At 43.6% G+C, this 20,634-nt stretch overlaps 1 protein-coding gene across 5 annotated transcripts in view; it reads right to left on the bottom strand.

Annotated features, from left to right (window-relative positions):
* The window catches only part of arl6 (ARF like GTPase 6), a 65,750-nt gene that overhangs the window by 26,823 nt on the left and 18,293 nt on the right, over positions 1–20,634 (bottom strand). For 4 of the 5 annotated variants that reach the window (XM_070892910.1, XM_070892915.1, XM_070892911.1 and 1 more), the window contains 3 exons: positions 17,644–17,712; positions 4,430–4,524; positions 1,997–2,126 (listed from right to left, as the gene is read on the bottom strand). In XM_070892910.1, the coding sequence (XP_070749011.1) occupies positions 1,997–2,126; positions 4,430–4,524; positions 17,644–17,712 (294 nt within the window). The remainder of the gene's footprint in view (positions 1–1,996; positions 2,127–4,429; positions 4,525–17,643; positions 17,713–20,634) is intronic. The other variant, XM_070892913.1, reaches the window with a different exon arrangement.

Raw genomic sequence — 20,634 nt, 5'->3', positions numbered from 1 at the left:
AAGTTGGCATGCAGGTTCAGCAGGCGGTGAAGGCAGCAAATGGCATGTTGGCCTTCATAGTGAGAGGATTTGAGTATAGGAGCAGGGAGGTTTTACTACAGTTGTACAGGTCTTTGAATATTGTGTACAGTTTTGGTCTCCTAATCTGAGGAAGGACATTCTTGCTATTGATGGAGTGCAGCGAAGGTTCACCAGACTGATTCCCGGGGTGACAGGACTGACATATGAAGAAAGACTGGGTTGATTAGGCTTATATTCACTGGAATTTAGACGAATGTGAGGGGATCTCATAGAAACATAAAATTCTGACGGGATTGGACAGGTTAGATGCAGAAAGAATGATCCCGATGTTGGGGAAGTCCAGAACCAGGGGTCACAGTCTAAGGATAAGGGGTAAGCCATTTAGGACCAAGATGAGGAAAAACTTCTTCACTCAAGAGAGTTGTGAGCATTCTCTACCACAGAAAGTTGTTGAGGCCAGTTCGTTAGATATATTCAACAGGGAGTTAGATGTGGCCCTTACGGCTAAAGGGATCAAGGGGTATGAAGAGAAAGCAGGAATGGGGTACTGAAGTTGCATGATCAGCCATGATCATATTGAATGGTGGTGCAGGCTCGAAGGGCCGAATGGCCTACTCCTGCACCTATTTTCTATGTTTCTATGAAGGGGTTGACATGAGGAAAGGTTGAGTAGGTTGGGCTACTCATTGGGATTCAGTAGAATGAGAGGTGATCTTATCAAAATGTATAAGATTATGAGGGGGCTTGACAAGGTGGATGCAGAGAGGATGTTTCCACCGATGGGGGAGACTCGAACTAGAGGGCATGATCTTAGAATAAAGGGGCCGCCCATTTAAAACAGAGATGAGGAGAAATTTCTTCTCTCAGAGGATTGTAAATCTGTGGAATTTGCTGCCTCAGAGAGCTGTGGAAGCTGGGACATTGAATACATTTAAGACAGATATAGACTGTTTCTTAAACGATAAGGGGATAAGAGGTTATGGGGAGCGGGTGGGGAAGTGGAACTGAGTTCATGATCAGATCAGCCATGATCTTATTGAATGGCGGAGCAGGCTTGAGGGGCCGTATGGCCTACTCCTGTTCCTATTTCTCATGTTCTTATGTTCTTAATGTCTGAAAACATGGGGAGCCACTGCCCAAGGATCATCAAACCCATTTTACTCTAGGGCCCTATACTCGGAAACATCAAGAAAATGGCAGCATTTGGCTGAGAGGGCAGCCACCTTGATTAATCTGATGTGTCACCTCAGAATTAAATAATCTAATTATAATTATTACATCAAGGTATATTTTGAGGAAGAGACAAGAATATAGCTTTTTACAGGAGAACTCTATTCAACTGAAATTAGGCTTTAAAATAGCATATTCAAAACTACGGTTTATAATACCTTTAAAGAAGAGGTTCAGTGTTAAGCTTCATTAATATATCAATAATGGGGTAAGGAGAAATTGTGTGGCCTGCTGTGGATTTTGTCATTTTTTCCTTCACAACTTTAATCAAAAGCAGAAACTGCACCCAAAAATAAAACTTCAAGATGTCATCAATTCAAAATTATTCTGCTATCAGATCTAAAACTGGAGCCCATTTGAATTCTCACATGTAATTTTCAAGAATCAATATGGAACAAAAATAGATGCAGTAATTATGTTGTGGCCCTGGACACTTTAGTGGATTTTGTGACAGTACAGGGTATTTACATCCTGCGCTGACCTCTGATGGCAAAGCATCAATTCTGCACCATATTGACAGGTTGTCCAATTTAAAACATGTCTGATCCTTAACCATAGTATTTACTTGAAATGTCAACTGTCCTTAAGATATTTGACCACGTGACTAGATCCAAAACCAGATGTCTCTTTAATTATAGGATAGAGCTGAAGGTATCCACTTGAATCATAATTCTACAAGCATTCAGCACTACATAGTTATAGAGAAACATACATGTTAACATATATAGGTTGCAATTCCGCTTACCAAATATGCCATGCCTTATCCTTGATATTTTCTAAACGCAACATCTGAGAAACCTTGACAGATGACAATGCATCTCTGAGATCCATCTTGTTTGCAAAAAATAAAATTGGAATTCGTCTGTGTTTAATGTCTGAAAGCAAAATCAGTATTTTTTTTTTTAAAAAGTTAATAAAGCTAAAATTTATTTTGTTCCAACTATATACTATGAAAAAATACAGCCGATGATCCTGACAAATAATTTGTGAGGCTACTCTCAGTACAATTACACACAAAAGGAGCGTTTTTGCAATCAGAGCATAAACATTTTAATATAGCTGCTAATGACTGGGATTAATATTTATTTTTCTTCTGTCCAGGGCTACAACAGGGAATAATCAGTTTAGCATGTGCTTCAATAGGCAGTCATAGCTGTGTAAAATCAGAGGGCAAAAGTCTTTTTTTTTTGCCCCCTAACTCTGTGTTTTATTTGAAACAAGTATTTTGTGCCACAAAATTGCATTCTAGACAATTACTGCATGTTTGAAACCATTATCCAAACATCTAATAAATATTAGTAAATAGGTTATTATGAAGTGAATTACCTGCTTGGCCTAAAACAGCATAGGTCCCAAAAGTTTATATTCCTAAAGAAATTCATCCACTTTCACTGTGTTTACTAACAGTTATAATAAATGTTCTGGCATGTTTCTGGCATGGGGACTTCAGGCGATTAAGTAATACTCCAGATCAAATCAGACCTTATGTATACTGTGAGCGCTTTTACTCCTGTATTTCCTGTAAATTCCTGTCCATTTTCTTGTAGGTTTTTCCTATACAAACCATAAGTGAAAATATATCATGAAAGTATAGAAACAATGAAACTGCTATGCTAGTTTGTTGCATAGTAAAGATATATTTTAGATTCTAGGAACATAAAGCAGCCAGTTTGGAAGAAACAGAAAACAAACGGGGCCTAAAACTCCACTAATTTGGTGCTTTTGTAATTAGGAATAAAGGAATAACCATCTGGCCAGTCCCAAAGTAAAAAAAAAAAACACTATACTCCATCTCTTACAATCACTGTTTCACCAAAACACTATCCAGCCCCCTCCTAACTTTGCCAACTTTATTCACTTCTACTTTCACCCCGTGTAGGGTCTGTTTCATGCCTTCACATTAACCAGCCTGTGTGTGAATCTAAACTGTTTGTTCTCTTTCCTTCTTCTTAGTTTGCGCCCCATGGGCAAGTTTCGACATTAAAAGATTGTCTTACTAATTTTTCCCTTGTCTTCCCCTCCTGAACAGATTAACTCTTTCCACAGTGTGGTTCCAAGGCAATGGTCAGCCTCCAGTATCTTGCCCAAGTTGCCACTGAGATTCTAGACAGCAAATACTGGCAGCCTATTCAACATGGGGTATGTATCAGCTGCATCTAATCCTGACCTCACTTAAAATACACACACAAATGCATACTCAGAAACCCTGGACTATTTCCCTCTCCTAACCCAAGGGCTCCAAGTCCAATTGTAGTGCCACGACTGCTGCGCCATCTGAGATCAGCTAACTCAGCACAGAACAGTGATTGAACCCGCTCCTTTCTGGTCTATATGGCTCAGCTACTCACTGCATAAACTCTCACGAGCCATTGAGGCAGTAATTACCATTGCTTCCTGTGAAATGTAGGAATCACCTGTAGACATGAGAGTGCTGTAAAACAAAGGCCTTCAGTCCCCTATTTTAGCAAAATTAAAACACACCGAAACATTCATTGCAACTATATTAGTATACAGCAATGTATGAGATAGACCAAATTCTTGATTTTATTTTACTCAAATGTTACTGCAGCATTGTGGCAATGCCTTCATGGCAGCTGTACCAAATTAACGTTCCTTCATCATTGCTTTCTTAAGAAACTAAACATTTTTAAAATGCAAGTGCTTCTTTGAAATGTCATCGCCTAAGGAGCTTATTTCAACTGAACAGATTTCACCTAGGAACAATTTCTATATCAAACAGAACCAGCAAAAAGGAGAAATCATCACAATAATTTTGATCAAGACAATTATTTTTTGTGGAACATCTTATTTATTCAAAAAAGAATTGATGGCATCTTAATCCAAGTGTAATTAGCAACAGGCATAATCATAAGCAGTTCTACCATTTAGCTCAGCAGTCAGCAAAAGCTTTCTCGATGCCAGAATAATCTTTATCATAGGCACATTGAAGAAGCTTATTAGGCAGCTTGTGCTGCAGCTGGAACAATCATGAAAGCCTCAGTAATAAATTCACACCTTACCTTGAACACTGGAATAGTTAGTAATATATTTTTTTAAACTTACACCAGCTTTTGCTAGGAAGACCACTGCTTTTGTATATTTTTATAGCTGTTGGAAGAAGATGAATTAATATTTTTGAAGTTAAAATTAAAACAGAAACAAAGATAAATGATCCTACCTGGATGATTAAGAAGTGTGTCAAGCTCTTCTTTGGCAACCACCATCCTCAACTTGTCACTGCTATCAATAACAAAAATGATGGCCTGGCCTTCCCTTAGGTGACCATAAAGAGATATTATACAGTGGACAGTTGCACCATTAAGACTATATTACTTTAGTCATACTGTATGAATGATGTGTGTGTAGTAGTCAATGCACCGTACAACATTACCATTTTAGAATGGTTGGCTGTTCAAAATTAGTTTGCCTCATTTTAACAACTTGATTAATGTATACACACAATGCTTTAATTCTTAATAGTCATGACATCTGAAGTAACCAAGATCCATTTCTCTTCAAGTTAAATAAACCAGCTGGTAATTCTTTTTTTACATTAAGCGTCAATCTTGGCTCAGTGGCAGCTCTTCCACCTTTCAGAGTGAGATATTAATCTGCCTGCTCAGGTGGATGTAAAGACCCTGCTATATGAAGAAAAGCAGGGGAGTTCTACTGGTACCCAGGCCAACATTTGTCCCTCAACCAATACCACCAAAAACAGATAAATTGATCATTTTTTTCATTGCTGTTTGCGAGTCCTCTGTGCAAAGTGATTGTTGTATTTGCTTACAAAACAAGTGACCAGACTTCATTGGCTTTAAAGCACTTTGGATATGCTGAGGATCTAAAAGGTACTATGTAAATGCAAATTCTTTCCTTCTTATATTTTGTGACTGAATTAAGCCATGTATGGATTGTGAAAATTTGTTAAACAGAAAATAATTAAAATTATTTAAATTGGTAGCAACTTAAAATATTTGGTTCTATTGGCAGACGTGGTGTGTGGGCTTAGTTTGGTTCTTGAAATGTTAACCAAAGACAGCATATAAAGGGAACATTAATTACTTCCTTTTAAAGTACATTTTTTAAATCTCTTCATTCCAGGCAGGAAACAGTATTTTTAAGGATACTAACCATCATACAATAATATTTGTTTATGGGTCCACAATTTATAGATAAACCTTATAAAAAGATAACTTACTAATACAGGTATACTCCATTTCCTCAGTAAGCTTACAATTGAAAACTAAAACAAAAAAAGTACAGTAGTTGCCACAGGCTACTTTTTAGATAAAATCATTAATTAAACAGCCTCTTCTGAAAGCTGTACTTCAGCAATACTGCAACGGCCACTGGGTAATGTTTGTATCAATACAAATTGTAGAACAGTTGCATCGCCAACTTTTTCAATTCTCATGTTGTAACCACCATTTTAAAAATTAATTTCTGTACTGTAGGAGCTAGATTAAAAAGTAGGACCTCAAAAGTAGTAATCTCGGGATTGCTACCAGTGCCACGTGCTAGTCAGAGTAGGAATCGCAGGATAGCGCAGATGAATACGTGGCTTGAGCAGTGGTGCAGCAGGGAGGGATTCAAATTCCTGGGGCATTGGAACCGGTTTTGGGGGAGGTGGGACCAGTACAAACCGGACGGTCTGCACCTTGGCAGGACCGGAACCAATGTCCTAGGGGGAGTGTTTGCTAGTGCTGTTGGGGAGGAGTTAAACTAATATGGCAGGGGGATGGGAACCAATGCAGGGAGACAGAGGGAGACAAAAAGGAGGCAAAAGCAAAAGACAGAAAGGAGATGAGGAAAAGTGGAGGGCAGAGAAACCCAAGGCAAAGAACAAAAAGGGCCACTGTACAGCAAAATTCTAAAAGGACAAAGGGTGTTAAAAAAACAAGCCTGAAGGCTTTGTGTCTTAATGCAAGGAGTATCCGCAATAAGGTGGATGAATTAACTGTGCAAATAGATGTTAACAAATATGATGTGATTGGGATTACGGAGACGTGGCTCCAGGATGATCAGGGCTGGGAACTCAACATCCAGGGGTATTCAACATTCAGGAAGGATAGAATAAATGGAAAAGGAGGTGGGGTAGCTTTGCTGGTTAAAGAGGAGATTAATACAATAGTTAGGAAAGACATTAGCTTGGATGATGTGGAATCTATATGGGTAGAGCTGCAGAACACCAAAGGGCAAAAAACGTTAGTGGGAGTTGTGTACAGACCTCCAAACAGTAGTAGTGATGTTGGGGAGGGCATCAAACAGGAAATTAGGGGTGCATGCAATAAAGGTGCAGCAGTTATAATGGGTGACTTTAATATGCACATAGATTGGGCGAGCCAAACTGGAAGCAATACGGTGGAGGAGGATTTCCTGGAGTGCATAAGGGATCCCCAATATGTCGAGGAACCAACTAGGGGGGAGGCCATCTTAGACTGGGTGTTGTGTAATGAGAGAGGATTAATTAGCAATCTCATTGTGCGAGGCCCCTTGGGGAAGAGTGACCATAATATGGTGGAATTCTGCATTAGGATGGAGAATGAAACAGTTAATTCAGAGACCATGGTCCAGAATTTAAAGAAGGATAACTTTGAAGGTATGAGGTGTGAATTGGCTAGGATAGATTGGCGAATGATACTTAAGGGGTTGACTGTGGATGGGCAATGGCAGACATTTAGAGACCGCATGGATGAACTACAACAATTGTACATTCCTGTCTGGCGTAAAAATAAAAAAGGGAGGTGGCTCAACCGTGGCTATCAAGGGAAATCAGGGATAGTATTAAAGCCAAGGAAGTGGCATACAAATTGGCCAGAAATAGCAGCGAACCCGGGGACTGGGAGAAATTTAGAACTCAGCAGAAGAAGACAAAGGGTTTGATTAGGGCAGGGAAAATGGAGTACGAGAAGAAGCTTGCAGGGAACATTAAGGCGGATTGCAAAAGTTTCTATAGGTATGTAAAAAGAAAAAGGTTAGTAAAGACAAACGTAGGTCCCCTGCAGTCAGAATCAGGGGAAGTCATAACGGGGAACAAAGAAATGGCAGACCAATTGAACAAGTACTTTGGTTCGGTATTCACTAAGGAGGACACCAACAACCTTCCGGATATAAAAGGGGTCAGATGGTCTAGTAAGGAGGAGGAACTGAGGGAAATCTTTATTAGTCGGGAAATTGTGTTGGGGAAATTGATGGGATTGAAGGCCGATAAATCTCCAGGGCCTGATGGACTGCATCCCAGAGTACTTAAGGAGGTGGCCTTGGAAATAGCTGACGCATTGACAGTCATTTTCCAACATTCCATTGACTCTGGATCAGTTCCTATCGAGTGGAGGGTAGCCAATGTAACCCCACTTTTTAAAAAAGGAGGGAGAGAGAAAACAGGGAATTATAGACCGGTCAGCCTGACCTCAGTAGTGGGTAAAATGATAGAATCAATTATTAAGGATGTCATAGCAGTGCATTTGGAAAATGGTGACGTGATAGGTCCAAGTCAGCATGGATTTGTGAAAGGGAAATCATGCTCGACAAACCTGTAATATTTTGAGGATGTTTCCAGTAAAGTGGACAAGGGAGAACCAGTTGATGTGGTATATTTGGACTTTCAGAAGGCTTTCGACAAGGTCCCACACAAGAGATTAATGTGCAAAGTTAAAGCACATGGGATTGGGGGTAGTGTGCTGACGTGGATTGAGAACTGGTTGTCAGACAGGAAGCAAAGAGTAGGAGTAAATGGGTACTTTTCAGAATGGCAGGCAGTGACTAGTGGGGTACCGCAAGGTTCTGTGCTGGGGCCCCAGCTGTTTACACTGTACATTAATGATTTAGACGAGGGGATTAAATGTAGTATCTCCAAATTTGCAGATGACACTAAGTTGGGTGGTAGTGTGAGCTGCGAGGAGGATGCTATGAGGCTGCAGAGTGACTTGGATAGGTTAGGTTAGTGGGCAAATGCATGGCAGATGAAGTATAATGTGGATAAATGTGAGGTTATCCACTTTGGTGGTAAAAACAGAGAGACAGACTATTATCTGAATGGTGACAGATTAGGAAAAGGGGAGGTGCAACGAGACCTGGGTGTCATGGTACATCAGTCATTGAAGGTTGGCATGCAGATACAGCAGGCGGTTAAGAAAGCAAATGGCATGTTGGCCTTCATAGCGAGGGGATTTGAGTACAGGGGCAGGGAGGTGTTGCTACAGTTGTACAGGGCCTTGGTGAGGCCACACCTGGAGTATTGTGTACAGTTTTGGTCTCCTAACTTGAGGAAGGACATTCTTGCTATTGAGGGAGTGCAGCAAAGATTCACCAGACTGATTCCCGGGATGGTGGGACTGACCTATCAAGAAAGACTGAATCAACTGGGCTTGTATTCACTGGAGTTCAGAAGAATGAGAGGGGACCTCATAGAAACGTTTAAAATTCTGACGGGTTTAGACAGGTTAGATGCAGGAAGAATGTTCCCAATGTTGGGGAAGTCCAGAACCAGGGGTCACAGTCTAAGGATAAGGGGTAAGCCATTTAGGACCGAGATGAGGAGAAACTTCTTCACCCAGAGAGTGGTGAACCTGTGGAATTCTCTACCACAGAAAGTTGTTGAGGCCAATTCACTAAATATATTCAAAAGGGAGTTAGATGAAGTCCTTACTACTCGGGGGATCAAGGGTATGGCGAGAAAGCAGGAATGGGGTACTGAAGTTGCATGTTCAGCCATGAACTCATTGAATGGCGGTGCAGGCTAGAAGGGCTGAATGGCCTACTCCTGCACCTATTTTCTATGTTTCTATGTAAATTTGAGCTGTTTTAGCAACTGAGTTGGAAAGTGCCCAACTCTTCGATAAGGCATTACAATCAAAGCAAGAACACGTCTTATAGATATTCCTGTAAAATAACTTATATTATAGTAATATAATAGACCTAATCAAATTATATAATCATCATAGCACTGATTGTGCAGCTGCACAATCCTTGCAACATTCCCAAGGGTCTTGCAAAAAAGCTGGTCACGGTCACATGGTCCCCTTGATAAACAAGGATTTTAGTTGTTTACACTTGCAACAAACCATTACTTTATTGATGGATAGAGATCAATGTCATTTTACACTGTTCAATTACTATGTCAATAATGGATCCAATCAGTTTAACAGCTCCTGCTAAGTATGAACAGACTCTTCCAAATATGCTACAAGCGCTTTAAAAGATCAGTAAGTTGCTTTTCTTTCATCCACAAAATGTGTGTTAAATAAACTAATTTCTTGCACTATTTTCATATTTTTAAAATTCTGTTTAAAACAAAAAAGCAAGTACACTTCTTTTAGTTGTACTTACACGTGTTACAAATTTAAAGCTGTTTGAAATGAATTGTTTGAAACTGAAAAATTATTTACATTGATTTTAAATTGAAGTAAATATTTTAACCTTCAGATATGTTTAAATCCATTTTGAAAGAAATTGATTTCAATTAGATTGGAAATAGCCCTATATGAATTACAGTATATTTCTATTCCTGAGTGCTGTTGAGGGGGATGACTCATCAGGAGTGGGCAGCAGCAGCCAAGTTCATGGCACCGTGGCTGGCTCTGTTGCACAGGAGGGCAGGAAAAAGAGTGGGCGAGCGATAGTGATAGGGGATTCAATTGTAAGGGGAATAGATAGGCGTTTCTGCGGCCGCAACCGAGACTCCAGGATGGTATGTTGCCTCCCTGGTGCAAGGGTCAAGGATGTCTCGGAGCGGGTGCAGGACATTCTAAAAAGGGAGGGAGAACAGCCAGTTGTCGTGGTGCACGTTGGTACCAATGACATAGGTAAAAAAAGGGATGAGTTCCTACGAAATGAATTTAAGGAGCTAGGAGCTAAATTAAAAAGTAGGACCTCAAAAGTAGTAATCTCGGGATTGCTACCAGTGCCACGTGCTAGTCAGAGTAGGAATCGCAGGATAGCTCAGATGAATACGTGGCTTGAGCAATGGTGCAGCAGGGAGGGATTCAAATTCCTGGGGCATTGGAACCGGTTCTGGGGGATGTGGGACCAGTACAATCCGGACGGTCTGCACCTGGGCAGAATCGGAACCAATGTCCTCGGGGGAGTGTTTGCTAGTGCTGTTGGGGAGGAGTTAAACTAATATGGCAGGGGGATGGGAACCAATGCAGGGAGATAGAGGGAAACAAAAAGGAGGCAAAAACAAAAGACAGAAAGGAGATGAGGAAAAGTGGAGGGCAGAGAAACCCAAGGCAAAGAACAAAAAGGGCCATTGTACAGCAAAATTCTAAAAGGACAGAGGGTGTTAAAAAAACAAGCCTAAAGGCTTTGTGTCTTAATGCAAGGAGTATCCGCAATAAGGTGGATGAATTAACTGTGCAAATAGATGTTAACAAATATGATGTGATTGGGATTACGGAGACGTGGCTCCAGGATGAGCAGGGCTGGGAACTCAACATCCAGGGGTATTCAACATTCAGGAAGGATAGAATAAAAGGAAAAGGAGGTGGGGTAGCATTGCTGGTTAAGGAGGAGATTAAGGCAATAGTTAGGAAGGACATTAGCTTGGATGATGTGGAATCTATATGGGTAGAGCTGCAGAACACCAAAGGGCAAAAAACGTTAGTGGGAGTTGTGTACAGACCTCCAAACAGTAGTAGTGATGTTGGGGAGGGCATCAAACAGGAAATTAGGGGTGCGTGCAACAAAGGTGCAGCAGTTATAATGGGTGACTTTAATATGCACATAGATTGGGCTAACCAAACTGGAAGCAATACGGTGGAGGAGGATTTTCTGGAGTGCATAAGGGATGGTTTTTTAGACCAATATGTCGAGGAACCAACTAGGGGGGAGGCCATCTTAGACTGGGTGTTATGTAATGAGAAAGGATTAATTAGCAATCTCGTTGTGCGAGGCCCCTTGGGGAAGAGTGACCATAATATGGTGGAATTCTGCATTAGGATGGAGAATGAAACAGTTAATTCAGAGACCATGGTCCAGAACTTAAAGAAGGCTAACTTTGAAGGTATGAGGCGTGAATTGGCTGAGATGGATTGGCGAATGATACTTAAGGGGTTGACTGTGGATGGGCAATGGCAGACATTTAGAGACCGCATGGATGAACTACAACAATTGTACATTCCTGTCTGGCATAGAAATAAAAAAGGGAAGGTGGCTCAACCGTGGCTATCAAGGGAAATCAGGGATAGTATTAAAGCCAAGGAAGTGGCATACAAATTGGCCAGAAATAGCAGCGAACCTGGGGACTGGGAGAAATTTAGAACTCAGCAGAGGAGGACAAAGGGTTTGATTAGGGCAGGGAAAATAGAGTATGAGAAGAAGCTTGCAGGGAACATTAAGACGGATTGCAAAAGTTTCTATAGATATGTAAAGAGAAAAAGGTTAGTAAAGACAAACGTAGGTCCCCTGCAGTCAGAATCAGGGGAAGTCATAACGGGGAACAAAGAAATGGCGGACCAATTGAACAAGTACTTTGGTTCGGTATTCACGAAGGAGGACACGAACAACCTTCCGGTTATAAAAGGGGTCGGGGGGTCTAGTAAGGAGGAGGAACTGAGGGAAATCCTTATTAGCCGGGAAATTGTGTTGGGGAAATTGATGGGATTGAAGGCCGATAAATCCCCAGGGCCTGATGGACTGCATCCCAGAGTACTTAAGGAGGTGGCCTTGGAAATAGTGGATGCGTTGACAGTCATTTTCCAACATTCCATTGACTCTGGATCAGTTCCTATGGAGTGGAGGGTAGCCAATGTAACCCCACTTTTTAAAAAAGGAGGGAGAGAGAAAACAGGGAATTATAGACCGGTCAGCCTGACATCGGTAGTGGGTAAAATGATGGAATCAATTATTAAGGATGTCATAGCAGTGCATTTGGAAAGAGGTGACATGATAGGTCCAAGTCAGCATGGATTTGTGAAAGGGAAATCATGCTTGACAAATCTTCTGGAATTTTTTGAGGATGTTTCCAGTAGAGTGGATAAGGGAGAACCAGTTGATGTGGTATATTTGGACTTTCAGAAGGCGTTCGACAAGGTCCCACACAAGAGATTGATGTGCAAAGTTAGAGCACATGGGATTGGGGGTAGTGTACTGACATGGATTGAGAACTGGTTGTCAGACAGGAAGCAAAGAGTAGGAGTAAATGGGTACTTTTCAGAATGGCAGGCAGTGACTAGTGGGGTACCGCAAGGTTCTGTGCTGGGGCCCCAGCTGTTTACACTGTACATTAATGATTTAGATGAGGGGATTAAATGTAGTATCTCCAAATTTGCGGATGACACTAAGTTGGGTGGCAGTGTGAGCTGCGAGGAGGATGCTGTGAGGCTGCAGAGCGACTTGGATAGGTTAGGTGAGTGGGCAAATGCATGGCAGATGAAGTATAATGTGGATAAATGTGAGGTTATCCACTTTGGTGGTAAAAACAGAGAGACAGACTATTATCTGAATGGTGACAGATTAGGAAAAGGGGAGGTGCAAAGAGACCTGGGTGTCATGGTACATCAGTCATTGAAGGTTGGCATGCAGGTGCAGCAGGCGGTTAAGAAAGCAAATGGCATGTTGGCCTTCATAGCAAGGGGATTTGAGTACAGGGGCAGGGAGGTGTTGCTACAGTTGTACAGGGCATTGGTGAGGCCACACCTGGAGTATTGTGTACAGTTTTGGTCTCCTAACCTGAGGAAGGACATTCTTGCTATTGAGGGAGTGCAGCGAAGGTTCACCAGACTGATTCCCGGGATGGCGGGACTGACCTATCAAGAAAGACTGGATCAACTGGGCTTGTATTCACTGGAGTTCAGAAGAATGAGAGGGGACCTCATAGAAACGTTTAAAATTCTGACGGGTTTAGACAGGTTAGATGCAGGAAGAATGTTCCCAATGTTGGGGAAGTCCAGAACCAGGGGTCACAGTCTAAGGATAAGGGGTAAGCCATTTAGGACCGAGATGAGGAGAAACTTCTTCACCCAGAGAGTGGTGAACCTGTGGAATTCTCTACCACAGAAAGTTGTTGAGGCCAATTCACTAAATATATTCAAAAGGGAGTTAGATGAAGTCCTTACTACTCGGGGGATGAAGGGGTATGGCGAGAAAGCAAGAATGGGGTACTGAAGTTGCATGTTCAGCCATGAACTCATTGAATGGCGGTGCAGGCTAGAAGGGCTGAATGGCCTGCTCCTGCACCTATTTTCTATGTTTCTATGTAAATTTGAGCTGTTTTAGCAACTGAGTTGGAAAGTGCCCAACTCTTCAATAAGGCATTACAATCAAAGCAAGAGCACGTCTTATAGATGTAAAATAACTTATATTATAGTAATATAATAGACCTAATCAAATTATATAATCATCATAGCACTGATTGTGCAGCTGCACAATCCTGGCAACATTCCCAAGGGTCTTGCAAAAAAGCTGGTCAAGGTCACATGGTCCCCTTGATAAACAAGGATTTTAGTTGTTTACACTTGCAACAAACCATTACTTTATTGATGGATAGAGATCAATGTCATTTTGCACTGTTCAATTACTATGTCAATAATGGATCCAATCAGTTTAACAGCTCCTGCTAAGTATGAACAGACTCTTCCAAATATGCTACAAGCGCTTTAAAAGATCAGTAAGTTGCTTTTCTTTCATCCACAAAATGTGTGTTAAATAAACTAATTTCTTGCACTATTTTCATATTTTTAAAATTCTGTTTAAAACAAAAAAGCAAGTACACTTCTTTTAGTTGTACTTACACGTGTTACAAATTTAAAGCTGTCTGAAATGAATTGTTTGAAACTGAAAAATTATTTACATTGATTTTAAATTGAAGTAAATATTTTAACCTTCAGATATGTTTAAATCCAGTTTGAAAGAAATTGATTTCAATTAGATTGGAAATAGCCCTATATGAATTACAGTATATTTCTATTCCTGAAACACAAGCTGACAGTAATTTGATACTGCCTGACCTATGTTTTAATTCAGGTAAAGATTAAGATAGATCAAATTTGCCCCTTATCAATCTGAAATGAACTGGATCTACAGTGCAAAGAAGATATCTGTTCTCCTGAGTAAGCTTTTAAATGAGTCAATGTCCAGATCTGCAAACAGCAGCTGAAGAGAAACATTAAAGTGCCTCTTCACCAGCTCATATACAGTCCTGATGTTGACAAAGACAATCTTGAATCTCATGATCAATAGTTATGCAAAAACAAAATGGCCAATTAGCCTGACATTTTTTATATTTGAACAGATCAATCCAACATCTAGGGCCCCAAGTTTCCACACGATAAAAAACGGGCGCCCCTTCGAGCTGGGCGCTCGTTTTTCGCACCTAAAACGGCGCCGGAAAAAAAAACGCGCGGTTCTGGAGCGCCCTGCAGCTCCTTGTCTGTTTGGCGAGGCGCCCAGGGGGGCGGAGCCTACACTCGCACCGATTTTGTAAGTGGGAGGGGGCGGGTGCCAATTCAATTTGTTTTTTTCCTGCCGGCAACGCGCAGTGTGAAGGAAACATTGGCACTCGGCCATTTTTGTAGTTCTTTGTAGCCGTTTAATTTTTGAACATTTTTTAATAAAAGCACATTGCCATCAGCACAGAGAAGGCTGCAGGAAGCCTCAGAAAGTTGAGGCAGCTGTTTCCCTCCCCTTCCCCCTCCCCGCCCGCCGTCGGGAACGAACGGCTTTCTCCTCCCCCCCCCCCCCCCCCCCCGCGGGAACGAACGGCTTTCTCCTCCCCCCCCCCCCCCCGCGGGAACGAACGGCTTTCTCCCCCCCCCCCCCCCGCGGGAACGAACGGCTTTCTCCACCCCCCCCCCCACGGGAACGAACGGCTTTCTCCTCCCCCCCCCCCCCCGCGGGAACGAACGGCTTTCTCCTCCCCCCCCCCCCGCGGGAACGAACGGCTTTCTCCACCCCCCCCCCCCCCCCCGCGGGAACGAACGGCTTTCTCCTCCCCCCCCCCCCCCCGCGGGAACGAACGGCTTTCTCCCCCCCCCCCCCCCGCGGGAACGAACGGCTTTCTCCACCCCCCCCCCCACGGGAACGAACGGCTTTCTCCTCCCCCCCCCCCCCCGCGGGAACGAACGGCTTTCTCCTCCCCCCCCCCCCGCGGGAACGAACGGCTTTCTCCACCCCCCCCCCCCCCCGCGGGAACGAACGGCTTTCTCCTCCCCCCCCCCCCCCGCGGGAACGAACGGCTTTCTCCTCCCCCCCCCCCCCCGCAGGAACAAACGGCTTTCTCCTCCTCCCCCCCCCCCCCGCGGGAACGAACGGCTTTCTCCTCCCCCCCCCGCGGGAACGAACGGCTTTCTCCTCCCCACCCCCCCCCCCCGTGGGAACGAACGGCTTTCTCCTCCCCCCCCCCCCCCCGTGAGAACGAACGGCTTTCTCCTCCCCCCCCCCCCCCCCGCGGGAACGAACGGCTTTCTCCTCCCCCCCCCCCGCGGGAACGAACGGCTTTCTCCTCCCCCCGCGGGAACGAACGGCTTTCTCCTCTCTCCCCCCCCCCCCCCCCCGCAGGAACGAACGGCTTTCTCCTCCCCCCCCCCCCCGCGGGAACGAACGGCTTTCTCCTCCCCCCCCCGCGGGAACGAACGGCTTTCTCCTCCCCCCCCCGCGGGAACGAACGGCTTTCTCCTCCCCCCCCCCCCCCCGCGGGAACGAACGGCTTTCTCCTCCCCCCCCCCCGCGGGAACGAACGGCTTTCTCCTCCCCCCCCCCCCCCGCGGGAACGAACGGCTTTCTCCTCCCCCCCCCCCCGCGGGAACGAACGGCTTTCTCCACCCCCCCCCCCCCCCGCGGGAACGAACGGCTTTCTCCTCCCCCCCCCCGCGGGAACGAACGGCTTTCTCCTCCCCACCCCCCCCCCCCGTGGGAACGAACGGCTTTCTCCTCCCCCCCCCCCCCCCGTGAGAACGAACGGCTTTCTCCTCCCCACCCCCCCCCCCGTGGGAACGAACGGCTTTCTCCTCCCCCCCCCCCGCGGGAACGAACGGCTTTCTCCTCCCCACCCCCCCCCCCCGTGGGAACGAACGGCTTTCTCCTCCCCCCCCCCCGCGGGAACGAACGGCTTTCTCCTCCCCCCGCGGGAACGAACGGCTTTCTCCTCTCTCCCCCCCCCCCCCCCCCCCCGCAGGAACGAACGGCTTTCTCCTCCCCCCCCCCCCCCGCGGGAACGAACGGCTTTCTCCTCCCCCCCCCCCCCCCCCCCGCGGGAACGAACGGCTTTCTCCTCCCCCCCCCTCCCCGCGGGAACGAACGGCTTTCTCCTCCCCCCCCCCCCCGCAGGAACGAACGGCTTTCTCCTCCCCCCCCCCCCCGCGGGAACGAACGGCTTTCTCCTCCCCCCCCCCCCGCGGGAACGAACGGCTTTCTCCTCCCCCCCCCTCCCCGCGGGAACGAACGGCTTTCTCCTCCCCCCCCCCCCCCCCCCCCCCCCCGCGGGAACGAACGGCTTTCTGCTCCCCCTCCCCCCCCCCCCCCCCCCCCCCCCGCAGGAACGAACGGCTTTCTCCTCTTCCCCCCCCCCCCCCCCCGCAGGAACGAACGGCTGCAGAATTCTCCCTGGCTGAAGCACTTTCACACAGGTAGGAAGATGGTTTATTTAATCTTTTCTTTGCTTATAAATGTTTATTCAGGTTGGATTTATTTGTATAATATTTGTAGAAGTATAAATAAGGATTTATTATAGAATTTAATGACTTCCCTTCCCCCCCCCCACCTCGTTCCGGACACCTAATTTATAACCTGCGCCTGATTTTTTAATGTGTAGAACAGGTTTTTTCAGTTCTACAAAAATCTTCACTTGCTCCATTCTAAGTTAGTTTGGAGTACGTTTTCACTGTGGAAACTTTGAAATCAGGCGTCAGTGGCCGGACACGCCCCCTTTTGAAGAAAAATTTCTGTTCCAAAGTGGAACTGTTCTAACTGACTAGAACTGCAGAAAAAAAATGTGGACAATTGCGATTTCTAAGATAGTCTGTTCTCCACCAGTTGCTCCTAAAAATCAGGCGCAAATCATGTGGAAACTTGGGCCCCTAATGTGGTCTCTGGTTATTCAAATTATTTTGTTTGACCATCCCTAACTGAAATTTACTAAATGTTTCATACGGTCAGGTTAATTTATTATAATGCTTTCTGCTGAACACAGCAGCATTTTATATATAATAAACACACACACACACAGACACGGCAGTCTTATCCAAATGTATATCAGAGATGGAGATTTAGTTTTCAATTGTAGGTTTGATCCCTATAAAAATTTTTAAAAGCAAAAAGTTATATGATTTTTTGGATAGTGGATTTATCCTGCAAGTATGAGATTTGTCATTGGTTTCAACCCCTTGTGGTTATGAATTATGCAATAGTGCAAATTTTCTGTTAGCCTAATGCAGTTTTTTTGTACACAGCACTTACTTATAATAATGTTCCCATAGGTTTCGATATCTTCCCTGGCCAGACATATCAAATACAGTAAAGGATAGGCTGGGGGAAAAAATGTGGGAAAAGTATCAACCAAATGTATGACACATCTGCAAACCCAATATCATGCTCACGTCCCCAAACCAAGCTACTGAGAAGTCCACACAAATAGTTTCTGTTTGCCTAATATAAACTGAGAAGTGAATGTTGGCAATATTAATGGACAAATGCTTAAATGCACATTTAAACTAGATTAGTGCTTTGCTTAAATAGCAGATATAAATAACACATAAAAGAAATTCATGTTCTGTACTTGTCACAAATAGAAAAACATACTTGTTTTGTACATTGCTAAATAGCAATTTTGATTAATCCTATTCTTGTACTTATCAGCATGTAAGCAATTATGTTCATAACAAAAAACAGAAGTTTAGAACAGTAACTACCCTATATCCGCCTCAGAAGAGCAGGGAGCTATCCCCGGTGTCCTGGCTAATATTTATTCCTCAATCAACATCACTAAAACAGATTATCTGGTCATTATCACATTACTGTTTGTGGGAGCTTGCTGCGTGCATATCGGCTGCCACCTTTCCTACATTACAGAGTGACTTCACTTCAAAAGTACGTAATTGGCTTTGGGATGTCCGGCGGTCATGAAAGGTGCTATGTAAATGCAAGTCTTTCTTTCTTTAGCTTACTTGATCAAGAAGGTATGAGAATCCAGACTAGTGAGATCCATCTCATGGATAGCATTAACACTGCTGCCCCGAATATGATTGAATGCTGAAGAAAGCAACACTTCTAAAAAAAACATAAGAATTAGGAGCAGAGGTAGGCCAATCGGCCCCTCAAGCCTGCGCCGCCATTCAATAAGATCATGGCTGATCTTCTACCTCAACTCCACTTTCCTGCACTATCCCCATATCCCTCGATTCCCTTTATATTCAAAAATCTATCGATCTGTGTCTTGAATATCCTCAACTACTGAGCCTGCACAGTCCTCTGGGGTAGAGAATTCCAAAGATTCACCACCCTGAGTGAGGACATTTCTCTTCATCTCAGTCCTAAATGGTCGACTCCTTAATCTGTGATCACTGGTTTTCGACTCCCCAGCCAGAGGAAACATCCTCCATGCATCTACCCTCTCAAGCCCTGCAAAAATGTTGTATGTTTCAATGAGATCACCTCTCATTCTTCTAAACTCTAGAGAATATAGGCTTGCTCTACCCATAGGACAATCCCTCCATCCCAGAAATCAGTCTGGTGAACCTTTGTTGCACTCACTCTATGGCAAGTATATCCTTCCTTAGGTAAGGTGTGGTTTCACCAGGACCCTATATAATTGCAGTAAGACATCTTTACTCTTGTGCTCAAATCCTCTTGTAATAAAGGCCAACATGCCATTTGCTTTCTTAATTGCCCACTGTACCTGCATGTTAACTTTCAGTGATTTGTGTACAAGGACACCCAGATCCCTCTGAACACCAATTCCCAATCTCTCACTGTTTAAAAAAAAATGCTCCGTTTTTCTATTTTTCCTACCAAAGTGAATAACTTTACATTTCTCCACATTATATTCCATTTGCCATGTTCTTGCCCACTCACTTATCGTGTCTATATCCCCTTGAAGTCTCTGCATCCTCCTCACAACTTACATTATCACCTAGCTTTGTAACATCAGCAATCTTGGATATATTATATTTGGTCCCTTCATCCATATCATTAATATAGATTGTGAATAGCTGATGCCAAAGCACTGATCCTTGCGGTACCCCAATAGTTACAGTCTGCCATCTCAAAAATGACGCATTTATTCCTATTCTCTGCTTTCTGTCCATTAACCAATTCTCAATCCATGCTAGTATATTACCCCCAATCCCATGAGCCCTAATTTTTTTTAGTAACCTCTTGTGTGGCATCTTATCGAATACCTTCTGAAAATCCAAATACACCACATCCACATGATTTCCCTTTCATAAATCTGGGTTGACTTTGCCCAATTGTATTATTATTTTCTAAGTGCCCTGTTACCACATCTTTAATAATAGATTCTAGCATTTTTCCTACTACTGATGTCAAGCTAACTGATCTGTAGTTCTCCATTTTCTCTCTCCCTCCTTTCTTAAATAGTGGGGTTACATTAGCTACCTTCCTTCTGCGGGAACCTTTCTAGAATTTATGGAATTTTGGAAGATGGCAACCAATGCATCCACTATCTCTATAGCCACCTCTTTCAAAATCCTAGGATGTAGGCTATCAGGTCCAGGGGATTTATCGGCTTTCAGTCCCATTAATTTCTCCAATACTATTTTTTTTACTAATACTAATTTATTTCAGTTCCTCATACTCGCTAGATACTTGGTTCTGGGAGGATTTTTGCATCTTCTTCCATGAAGACAGACACAAAGTATTTGTTTAATTTCTCTGCCATTTCCTTATTCCCCATTATAATTTCTCCTGTCTCAGCCTGTAAGGGACCTACATTTACTTTCGCTAATCTTTTCCTTTTTACATACCAATAGAAGCTTTTACAGTCTGTTTTTATGTCTCTCACTAGTTTACTCTCATATTCTATTTTCCCGTCTATCAATTTCCAGGTCCTCCTTTGCTGAATTCTAAAATACTCCTAATCCTCTGGCTTACTTCTCTTTTTGGCAACATTACAAGCCTCTTCCTTTGATCTAATACTATCTTTAACTTCTCTTGTTAGCCACAGTTGGACCACTTTTCAATGGAGTTTTTGTGCCTTAAAAGGAATGTATATTTGTTGTAAATTATGTATTAATTCTTTAAACGCTAGCCATTGCTTGTCTACCATCATATCTTTTAATGTAGTTCCCAATCTACCTTAGTCAACTTGCCCCTATGTAGTTTGCTTTGTTTAAATTTAACACTCTAGTTTCGGATTTAACTAAATCACTTTCAAAATTAATTAAAAATTCCATCATATTATGGTCACTCTTCCCCAAAGGCCCCTTTACG

Source organism: Pristiophorus japonicus, chromosome 11 (assembly GCF_044704955.1).
Source record: "Pristiophorus japonicus isolate sPriJap1 chromosome 11, sPriJap1.hap1, whole genome shotgun sequence".
Taxonomy (NCBI): Eukaryota; Metazoa; Chordata; class Chondrichthyes; family Pristiophoridae; genus Pristiophorus; species Pristiophorus japonicus.
This window is presented reverse-complemented; position numbering and strand designations above follow the sequence as displayed.